The sequence below is a fragment of the Geospiza fortis genome, unplaced genomic scaffold (assembly GCF_000277835.1).
Source record: "Geospiza fortis unplaced genomic scaffold, GeoFor_1.0 scaffold244, whole genome shotgun sequence".
NCBI classification, from domain to species: domain Eukaryota; kingdom Metazoa; phylum Chordata; class Aves; order Passeriformes; family Thraupidae; genus Geospiza; species Geospiza fortis.
The window spans coordinates 2056153-2067025 of record NW_005054370.1 but is presented as its reverse complement, the minus strand read 5'-3'; the positions used below and the strand labels follow the sequence as shown (position 1 = coordinate 2067025).

General features: G+C 54.9%; 1 protein-coding gene across 1 annotated transcript in view; it reads right to left on the bottom strand.

Annotated features, from left to right (window-relative positions):
• The window catches only part of RNF157 (ring finger protein 157), a 23677-nt gene that overhangs the window by 11994 nt on the left and 810 nt on the right, over positions 1-10873 (bottom strand). The window contains exons 2-11 of the mRNA XM_031059958.1: positions 6358-6446; positions 4990-5136; positions 4366-4483; positions 4206-4272; positions 4015-4058; positions 3580-3627; positions 3277-3348; positions 2310-2469; positions 829-941; positions 2-66 (exon numbers count right to left, since the gene is read on the bottom strand). Coding sequence (XP_030915818.1) covers positions 2-66; positions 829-941; positions 2310-2469; positions 3277-3348; positions 3580-3627; positions 4015-4058; positions 4206-4272; positions 4366-4483; positions 4990-5136; positions 6358-6446 — 923 coding nt within the window. The remainder of the gene's footprint in view (position 1; positions 67-828; positions 942-2309; positions 2470-3276; positions 3349-3579; positions 3628-4014; positions 4059-4205; positions 4273-4365; positions 4484-4989; positions 5137-6357; positions 6447-10873) is intronic.

Sequence of the window (10873 nt, the reverse complement as noted above, 5' to 3'; positions counted from 1 at the left end):
CAGGGGCCCATTGAGGGCCTCCAGCAGGGAAACCACCTCGTACCCCGGCGGGATGTGCTCCGAGGACTGCGGGGAGCATTGTCAGGACATAGGTTATGAAAAGATGAAATTTTTATGAAAAATAATTTATGAAAAATCCTTTTGACAGGGTTTTTTCTCCTGAGAAGATGAGAGGCCTCAGGAACAAAATGTAAGCAATGATTATCTGCTGCTGTGGAATGCAACAGGTGGATCTTTGATTGGTCTCATGTGGTTGTTTCTAATTAATGGCCAATCACAGTCCAGCTGTTTCAGACTCTCTGGTCAGTCACAAAATTTCATTTCATTCCTTTCTATTCCTTGCTAGCCTTCTGATGAAATCCTTTCTTCTATTCTTTTAGTATAGTTTTAATATGTAATTTTCTTTTAATATAATATATATCATAAAATAATAAATCAGCCTTCTGAAACATGGAGTCAAGATTCTCATCTCTTCCCTTGTCCTGGGATCCCTGTGAACACCACCACTTTTGGTGACCCCGAGTGAGGAACATTCCCACAGAGGATCATGGGGTGAGGATCCTTCCTGGGCCATTTTGCTGATCCCCTCACTCCCAGTGGGATCAAAACGCCCCAGGAAGAAGCTCAAACCTAGAGAATGGACACCCAGCCAAAAACCTTTCTTCTTTTTCTTTTTTTTTTTTTTTGTAATATCAACCCTGCATTTTTTTACAATATGAATTTGCAATAAATAAATAATCAAACCCTGTTCTTCAGAGACACACGGATCCCCAAACCTTCCCACCCTGGTGGGAGAGGCCAGGGTCCCACCTTCAGCTGGGCACTGACCGAGTGCTCCTCGGAGTCCGAGCTCTGCGCGGCGATGATGGGGTTGAAGCTGGTGGGCGAGAGCGGGCCCAGCTTTTTCCTCATGGCTCGGATTTGAAGCAGGGCTCGGAAAGCTGGGGCAGCAGGGAAAAAACGGAGGGGTGAAAACCAAGCATTGGAAGGAGACCTGTCAAAAAATGACACCCTGTTTCCCAAGAGGGGCATCCCCAGCGGGGCTGCAGAGCTCGAGGGTGGGAGATGCCAGCCCATTCCTAGAGCACTGGTTGGGCAGCACCTCCAGTGCTGTGTCCAGCTCTGGGCCCTCAGTTTAGGAAGGACACTGAGACATTTGAGCATGTCCAGAGGAGGCAACAAGGCTGGTGAGGAGTTTGGAACACAAACCCTGTGAGGAACCCCTGAGGGAGCTGGGGGAGCTCAGCCTGGAGAAAAGGAGACTCAGGGGTGACCTTATCTCACTACAACTCCCTGAAAGGTGCCTGTGCTCAGCTGGGGCTGGGCTCTTTCTCCAGGCAGCACTGACAGAACCAGAGGACACAGTCTCAAGCTGTGCCAAGGGAAATATTGGTTGGATATCAGGAAAAAGTCTTCCACAGAAAGGGTGATAAAGTTCTGGAATGGCTGCCCGGGGAGGTGGTGGAGTCACCATCCCTGGGGGTGTTTAACAAAGCCTGGATGTGGCACTGGGTGCCAGGGTTTGGTTGAGGTCTTGGGGCTGGGTTGGACTCAGTGATCTTGGAGGTGTCTTCCAACCCAGTGATTCTGTGAATTCTGTGAAAAATGACACCTTTTCCTAAGAGGGACATCCCTGGTGGGGCTAGAGGAACTGCAGAGCTCAAGGGTGGGAGATCCCAGCCCATTCCTAGAGATGCCAGCCCATTCCTGAAGATCCCAGCCCATTCCCAGAGCTGCCAGCCCATTCCCAGCGATGTCAGCCTGTTCCCCGAGATCCCAGCCCATTCCCAGAGATCCCAGCCCGTTTCCCTAGATCCCAGCCCATTCCCAACGATCCCAGCTCATTCCCAGTGATCCCATCCCGTTCCCCCAGATCCTATCCCGTTCCCTTAGATCCCAGCCCATTCCAGCAATCCCAGCCCATTCCTCTAGATCCCAGCCCATTCCCAGTGATCCCAGCCCATTCCCACCGATCCCAGCCCGTTCCCAGTGATCCCAGCCCATTCCCACCGATCCCAGCCCATTCCCAGCGATCCCATCCCGTTCCCTTAGATCCCAGCCCATTCCCTCAGATCCCATCCCGTTCCCTTAGATCCCAGCCCATTTCCCTAGATCCCAGCCCATTCCTCTAGATCCCAGCCCATTCCCAGCGATCCCATCCCGTTCCCAGAGATCCCAGCCCGTTCCCAGAGATCCCAGCCCATTCCCAACGATCCCAGCCCATTCCCAGCCCGTTCCCATCCCGTTCTCAGAGACCCCAGCCCGTTCCCCCAGACCCCAGCCCGTTCCCAGCCCTCTCCCCGCCTCACGCAGGCGGCAGATGGGGCAGTTGTTGGCCTGGTAGCGCAGGGTGTCGGCGCAGGTGTTGCACAGGCAGAGGTGGCGGCAGGGCAGGATCAGCGTGTCCCGCACGTCCGACAGGCACACCACGCACTCGGCGCTGTTATCGCTCACCTCGTCCTCAGCCACCTGCCCAGGGCACAGAGGGACCTGCTTGGCCTCGGGGGTCCCCAGCCCATGCTCTAAAACACGGGCTGGGTGCTCAGAGAGAGCTCTGCCTGTGTCCATGGGCTGCCTGCTCTGGAAATGACCCCCTGGGACCTCATTCCTCTCCTCCAGGAGGCTGAGAGATGAGGCCAAAGGAAACAGAAACCCACATTTTCACCCCAATTTTTTACATATTAGAGCAGAGCGTAATGTTGCCCCGTTCTTCTAAGTCTTCTGATGTTTACATTCTTGTAATGAACTTTCTCACGCACTTTTTTATAAATAATTATTGCTTTACATTCTTTTCTGGAAGAGGAAAAATTTGCTGGACTGTTGGTTTGTCCAGCGTCATTGGAGAGGTGGCACTTTCACCCTCCAATAATCCACCGTCACTTTTAAAAGTCTATAAATGTTGAAGTCAGAAAATAAACTTCCCTTCTTTTTACATTGGAGGTTCCAGCATGCATGTGGTTTTATTTTGTGTCCTATAATGACAGCATAAGGCACATCCCATGCCTTGAGCCCCATGCTCCCCATCCATCCCATGCCTTGAGCCCCATGCTCCCCTCCCCCAGGAGACCACAAAGGATGGGGGGAAAAGCTCAATCCTTCAATCTTCTGCCTCCAGCAGCTTCAATGCCAACACAAAATGTCCCCAGCCATCACCAGCTCCGTGCTGTGCTCCAAACTCTTGCCCTGAGCACGTTTCAGTGGCCAGGCCTGCGCTAGGGAAGGGAAGAGGGATGAGGGAAGGGCCCTGGGATGCAGACAGGGGGTGCAGGCACCCACCTTGGAGTCCTGTGTGTTGTACTTGTTCTCGATGCCGTAGATCTCCTGCAGGAGGTAGCTCACACCATCCACCTGCAATCCCATGGGCAAGGGGTGAGCAGCACGGACACCTTGGGCTCCCAGCCCCCTGCTTGGGCCAGTCCTCCTCTCCCCAGCATCCAGGGGCTCTCTTTGCATTGATAACCTTGAAATTGCACTCCCTGGGAGGCAGGGGCGAGGCTGGGAGAGGCTTGGGGATTTGGGGGCTCCCCAGAACCCCTCAGTGCCTCCCCTGCAGGGTGTGCAGGGACACTCAACACTCACCACTTGCTTCTGCTTGAGGGGCTTCACGCAGAAGGTGCCATCACTGTGCTGGAGGGAGGAAAGAGCACATGGGTGGGCACCCCTGGGCTGCTGTGCTGGAGCACCCACCCACCCAGCCTGTGGCTGTCACTGCTCCCTCCCCACTCCCAACAAACCCATTTTGCAGGAATTCTGGCTTTTCCTGACAGCCCAGCACCAGGTAGCTGTGGGAGGTCACACACACTGCAAAGCTTGTTGGAGGAAGGAAGATGGAGCTGAGCCCAAATGCCTTAGAAGTGGGTGCTTAAAATGAGGGAACAGTCCCAGGATTTGAGGAGCAGCCCAAAACATCCCCAGCCCAGCAGCACCATCCCGATTCCCAGGGATTCTCCAGGCTCCTGTACCTGGCAGGTGGTGGAGGCAAGAGGAGGAGGATGGCCCCAGCTTGGCACTTACCTTCTCAAAGGTGGCCAGCAGCACGTGGCAGTGCCCACTGTGCTCTGCAAGACACAAAGGAGCACTCAGGGACTGCAGGGGGACAGGCAGAGCCACGGCAGCAGTGAGGAAAAGCAGGAGGCTCTGCCCAGCTGGCATCACAATGCCAGCAAACTGGGAAAGGCCATCCCAGCAAGGAACCCCCTCCTCACCCTCTCCTTCATCCACCACTGCCTGCACCACCATGGGATAAACCTCACGGTCCAGGTCGAAGCCCAGCTGGAGAGAGACAGGGGATGCTTGGTGAGATGGAGCAGGGCTGAGCCTTCCTCCCACCTCCATCTGCACGGGAGGGATGATGCCAGGACCCACCTCCTCCTCGCTCCACTCGGACGGGTCGATGGTGTGGGAGGGCACACAGAACTGCTGGCACACCCCTCTCTTGTAGTGCACCGTCTCGGACTGCAGGCTGTTGTCCCTGGGGGTGTAGCTGTGCCACGGAGACAGGACAGGGTCAGGGCACCTCAGGTGTCCCCACACCCCTCCTGCTCTCCCCAGAGCACAGAGATGCCAGGAAAATGGGAGGGGGATGTCTGTCACTCCTCCCCTCCCAGAGGCCTCTTGGGGCTGAGGTAAGAAGTTCTAAAAAAGGCTAAAATAATCCACAGGGTAAAGTAAACACAGCACAGGCGGGGACAGGGACAACTCCGCAGCCAACCTGGAGGGGTTTGGGAGGGAGAATTATTTCCCCTGGTCTCCATTCTGATCTGAAGGTAAAATGAGGGAGCAGGATGTGACAGGGAGGGAGGTGGCAGAGGGTGGCAAGGACCTGGAGGTGGCACTTGGGGGAAACAAGGAGCCCCCTCCAATCTCAGCACCACCCTCAGCTGTTTCCTGTCCTGAAGGGGAAAAATGCCCAGGGGGGAGGCTCCACATCCATCAGGCAGGGACACACACCAGGCTTGGGGGGACACAGGCCTGTTTGGGGCCCCTCACCTCGCCACCCCATTGTGGAACTCCTCAGTTGCCTGGTAGTAGATGGTTATGGCCACACGGGCATCCGTGTCGAAGGTGAACTCCACGTTGTAGTGCACCTTGGCTTTGCTCACTTCTTCCCCCGGGGTCTTCACCTCCTCCGAGCACCTGGGGAGCACAGAGCGTCCAGGAGATGGGCTGTGGGGTGCTCCAGGACTAATCCCCTCGGCACCAAAAGGGGCTGCTGCCCTCCATCGGGGGACACTGAGGCACGACAAGAGCCCAAGGTCGCGCCTGCGGGCTGGGCAGTGCCGCAGACAGATTGGAGCCCTAATCCCGCATCCCCCGGCCCTGCCGCAATCCCCAGCCTCCCTCCAGCAAAGCCTTTGGAAAGTGGGGGAGGAAGAAGAAGCAAAGCACTTCAAAGGCAGCGCTAAAATCCTTTAATCCTGCGGCACTGCCTGCGCTGGCATGCGGGAGCCGGGAGGGGAAGGGCAGCGGCTCATCCTCCATCGTGAGGGAATGAGAGCAGGGGAAGGACAAGGCCTCATCCTCCATTGTGAGGGAATGAGAGCAGGGGAAGGACAAGGCCTCATCCTCCATCCTGAATGAGAGCAGGGGAATGGCAGGGGCTCATCCTCCATTGTGAGGGAGTGAGAGCAGGGGAAGGACAAGGCCTCATCCTCTATCCTGCAGGAATGAGAGCAGGGGAAGGACAAGGCCTCATCCTCTATCCTGCAGGAATGAGAGCAGGGGAAGGACAAGGGCTCATCCTCCATCCTGAATGAGAGCAGGGGAATGGCAGGGGCTCATCCTCCATTGTGAGAGAGTGAGAGCAGGGGAAGGACAAGGCCTCATCCTCTATCCTGCAGGAATGAGAGCAGGGGAAGGGCAGGGCCTCATCCTCCATCGTGAGGGAATGAGAGCAGGGGAAGGACAAGGCCTCATCCTCCATCCTGAATGAGAGCAGGGGAATGGCAGGGGCTCATCCTCCATTCTGAATGAGAGCAGGGGAATGGCAGGGGCTCATCCTCCATTGTGAGGGAATGAGAGCAGGGGAAGGACAGGGGCTCATCCTCTATCCTGCAGGAATGAGAGCAGGGGAAGGACAAGGGCTCATCCTCCATCCTGAATGAGAGCAGGGGAATGGCAGGGGCTCATCCTCCATCGTGAGGGAATGAGAGCAGGGGAAGGACAAGGCCTCATCCTCCATCCTGAATGAGAGCAGGGGAAGGGCAGGGGCTCATCCTCCATTCTGAATGAGAGCAGCCCCAGGAGCCAGCAGGGGAAGGGCAGCGGCTCATCCTCCATCCCACGGGGATGAGAGCAGCCCCGTGCCCGCATCCCTGGGGGCACCCAGCAGGACCCTCCTTGCCTCAGGGGACTCACTTGACAAGGCGCAGGGTGTCCTTGCGGATGTTGATTAAACTCCTGAGGGTCTTCACGGGTTCCTGAGGAGGTGGAGCAGCATAAGGGAACTAGGACGAGAGAGACACCGCTGAAGGCAGAGCACATGGGGGCACTGCGGTGGCTCTGGGCGCCCCAGTGACCCCAACGCCCTGCAGAGGGAATTGGGGTGGCCTGGGCATCCTGGTGGGTGCTGAGCAGCTGCAGCTCCTGCTGGCACTTGGGTACCAGGCAGCACAATGAAGGGACATCCCTCCACAAACAGCCCAGGACAGCAGGGACAGTTTCACTGGGGAGGGGACACAGAGGGCTGTTCTTGTCCCTTTGGGTGGAGGCTGAGGGGGATGGGGGCACAGGGCAAGAGCTGCTGATGGATTTTTATGATCCTGGATGAGACTGGGCAGAGCTGAGGCTCCCTCCCTGCCTACCAGGCAAGAAAAAACAGGCACAAGTGTCCCTGTGATGGAAGGGGTATGGGAGGTGGAATCCTGCCAGCCCCGTGCCCAGAGCACAGAGCCAGCAGGGTGTCTGGGCAGGAGCAGGCAGGCAGCAGCATCCCTCCTCCAAGGTGACATTGTCCTTCCCAGTCCTTTCTGTGCACTTGGCAGGGGCTACAGGGCTCCTGGGGAGAGGGGACACAGGGGTGGCACCTGGGGACACCCTCTCCTTGGCACTGCAGCCACCCAGGGGAGAATGAGGGCAGTGGGGAAGGGTGCAGGACCCACCTCCCCCTCTCCACCTCCATCTCCCAGGTAGGTTTAGCTGCCGGAGGGATCAGCCCTGACTAAGGCCCAGCTCGTTGGCAAGCTGCCACCATGTGCCAAGGGACAGCCAGAGGCAGGAGGGTGTCAGGTGCCATCAGGGATGGCAGATGGTCTAAGAGCCTCAGCTGCTGCCTCTGGAGAGGGAATAGTATCCCCCTGTCCCTCAGCAAGGCACCCACTGCACCCCAGTACCGAGGGGACAAGAGTGAATTGCAGGTGGCCCTTGGGGATGCCCTGCAGGAGCTCAGTGCCCATGTCCCATGTCCCTGGTGCTCTCAGATGGGACAACCAACATCACCTAAGCTGTCCTCAAAGCCATCCCCACCTTTCTGTCCCCAAAGCCCTGCAGAGCAGGGATGGGACTGGGGGACCCGTGCTGGGCTCAGAGGGACAGAATGGGACAGGCAGCTGCAGAACCCCCAGTGCAGGCACAGTCCTGTCCCATCCCTGCTCCACCATCCCACAGCTGCCACTGAAGGCAGATTAGAGCCCAGGCCGGGCACAGCGTGGCTGATGGCATCAGAGGCTTTGGACATGAATTGCCAGCACTGTGGAACTGCCTCCCACTGCCCTCACCCTCCTCAGGAGGGGAAAAGGGCAGCAGAGTCATTAAAGTGCTGTTAACGAACTTTGGTATGAGTCACTGAACGTGCACCTGCAGAACTGAGCACCTGCAGAGTCACCCACTGCAGCTGCAGGGGAGAGAGTGAGAACATGCTCCAGGCTGAAGCTGAGCCTGTCATGACAGGCTGTGCCATGTCGTGATACATCCCCTGCTGCTCAAACTAATGCAGTCACCCAAAATTGCTTGTTTGCACCAGTCAAACCATACCCAAACCAGCCCTGGCAGGGAAAGCACCCATGGGTGCACCCCCCTCCTGCTGCAGCAGCCAGGGGTGGGTGACAGAGGAGGGAAGGGGGGTGACAGGGGCTGTGGGGCTGGATGGGGAAGTGCCACAGGCAAATTGTGCTCTGCAGAAACCACTTTGGGCTCTTTCACTCCCACGTGTGAAAAGCACTTTTTGGGGGTGGTTGGATTTCTTTTTAAATTGAATTTTACAAGCCAGATTTTGCATGTCAGAAAGGGGCTCTTCAGAGGACGTTTTGCATCTCCTCACTTTCAATCAAGCTGAAACACAACAGAAAAAAAAAGGGTAACGGTTGTGGTGAAGTTAAGAATGTCATCCACGTGCCTACAGCAACATTTGGTGCAGACCAGCTTTTGCTGAAGTGAAATAAAAACCACCCTCAAAAGTCTGTCTTGGGGTTTTTCTACAAGCAAACCCCAGCAGCTTTGCGTGGGCAGGGAAACCTAGTGGCACATTTCAACAGATCCTGGCTTCCCCTGTGCTCCCTGAGTGCCTCCAGCAGCTTCTCCGCTCCTCAGCCCCTGCATGGTGGCAGCTGCTTAACCTGCAACGCCCTTCCCAGCTCCTTGGGAACCTGTTCCCAGCTGGAAAATCCAGATTATCATGTAGCCATGGAGGGGAGAGCCTGCACAGCCTCTGGCTGCCCTGCACATCCCTGTGGCAGCAGCTCATAGCTCAGACAAGGTGCTCTGCTCACAGAGGACTTGGGACACAATTCTTTCAAGATCACTGGGCCTTTATCCCCAAGGAACCCAAAATTAATCCCCCACCAAAAAGCAGTGGCCATCCCTAATGTTTCCAGCCCCACCTGGGCTCTCCCAGAAGGTCAGAAAGCAAAAGTGTCACAGCCAAGAAGCACCAGGACAGCGCTTGGAGGCAGCATCAGAAGAGACCCAAGTGTTGCCTGGACAGAAGCTGGGACCAGAACCAGCACAGATCCCCCCCAACTCCTCCCTGAGCCCCCAAAACCGGCCTGACTCAAAGTCCAGCCCCAGAACTGCCCCTGCTCCCCAGGGAGACGGGATTTTGGTCACAGCTCTGCAGCCAGAGCCATCGGTAATTAAACCGGAGCAGGACAATTTAGCTTGTGATGCTGGATTAATTCTCTCTGCTGTTTCCAAGCTGTTCCTTTGCCTTCCCTGCTGCTCTGCTGACATGGGAACCGCTCACTGGGCAGTTTAGAGGCTTTTACTGTAACTAAGAGGATTTCTCAACACTCACTGCTGGAAGAGACCCTGAGTGCTGACGTCTCATTTTCAGGGAAGCACAAAGGAGGGAGGGAGGGAAGGGCTCTGCCTTTGGCCCCCGGTGTTCCTGGGCTTTGTGGGTGCTCCTGACCTTGGCTCTGCCTGGATCCCTGCTCTGGCACAGCCCAGGGCTGGACACTTCCCTGCTGAAGGACCTCATGATGCTGCCAAAACACTACCAAAGCCAATTGCAAGGAGGAAACAGGAACCTCGCTGGCAGCAGGCAAGGCTTGAGAGCTGGGCCAAGCACCAGGCAAGTTTATCTCAACATAACAGAAAAGCTTTGGTGACTTTTAAGTCCTCACCCTGAATCTTCTGAATATTTAACCCCCCAAACTCCTCCAGCCAGTGCTGGTGAGTTGTCCCATTGCTGAGAGGCACCCAGGTGAGGGAGGACATCACTCCCAGCCTGAATCTCTGCTCTCATTTCCTCCCTTTCCAAAGGCAGCAAGCACAAAAACCATCTCCAGGAGCCTGGAGTGTAGGCACCCCCCTCCAGCTGGGTTCCCTTGTGCCCTGAGACCAGCTGGAGCTGGCAGCACCCAGCACTGCAAAACACACCCATGACCGCCCAGCCCCAACCTACCCCTGGCATTTTCATTTTTATTTTATATATTTTATATTTTATATTTTATATTTTATATTTCATTTTATTTTTTCTTCCCCTCCCTTGCTAGAGCTTGGGCAGTAATTTCATCTCCTCCTGTCCAAGTTGCTCTACTCCCCTGAACCACACCAGGGCCTCTGTGTTGTGTGCCCTCCTGTCTGGGACAAGGCTGCTGGATGAGATGGGGAAGGGAAGAGAAAACTCAGCTCTTGGAGAAGGAATGAGAAAGAAACTCAATTAAATCAGCCCAATTCCCCTTCACCACCAGTCCTGGATAGGAGACAGGCTGCAGCAGTGTGAAAAATGCGTGTATTTTATGATTGGCTTTTCGCAAATATGAAAATGAATATTACATGTGTTGTGTTAGAAAGTGATGCTGTATTAATTCTGTTAAGTACTGTGTAAAATATAGTTTTAGGTTATAAAGAATGTTAAAATAGAAACCATGCTATGTAGGATACTTTTTTTTAAAGAAAGGACTTGCACTGAGATAGCAGCCACAGGACACCTGAATCTTTCAGAGAAAGAGAATTTATTGCCCTCTTATCAGAAGAAATGAACTTCTTCCTGCCTTGAAGGCACTGTCAGGATTCAGAGGAAGAAATTGACACTGACCAGACAGAATCCTGTGTTTGACTGGAATTTATGCATCATGTATGAAGTGCATGAATATGCAACAGGCTGTTGCTTTTAAGGGTTAATCCTCTCTTAATGTGTGTCCTTTTCTGGGCTCGTGCTGCCCAGAAAAAGGTACCCGGACGTCTGTAACTCTTTGTATTTATTGTCTCATATTGTCCTAATCCAAATTGTCCAAATTATTATTATGCTAATTGTATTACTATTTTTATAACCATTTTATTACTATCAAACTTTTAAAATTTTAAAAACAAGTGATTGGCGTCTTTCACAAGCAGGAACCCAGCCCTCGTATGAGCCATCAGAGAATCCGCTCCAGGCGGGCTCGGCAGGCTCTGCCCGTGGAGGGGACACTCAGCAGCCTGTCCCCCACCC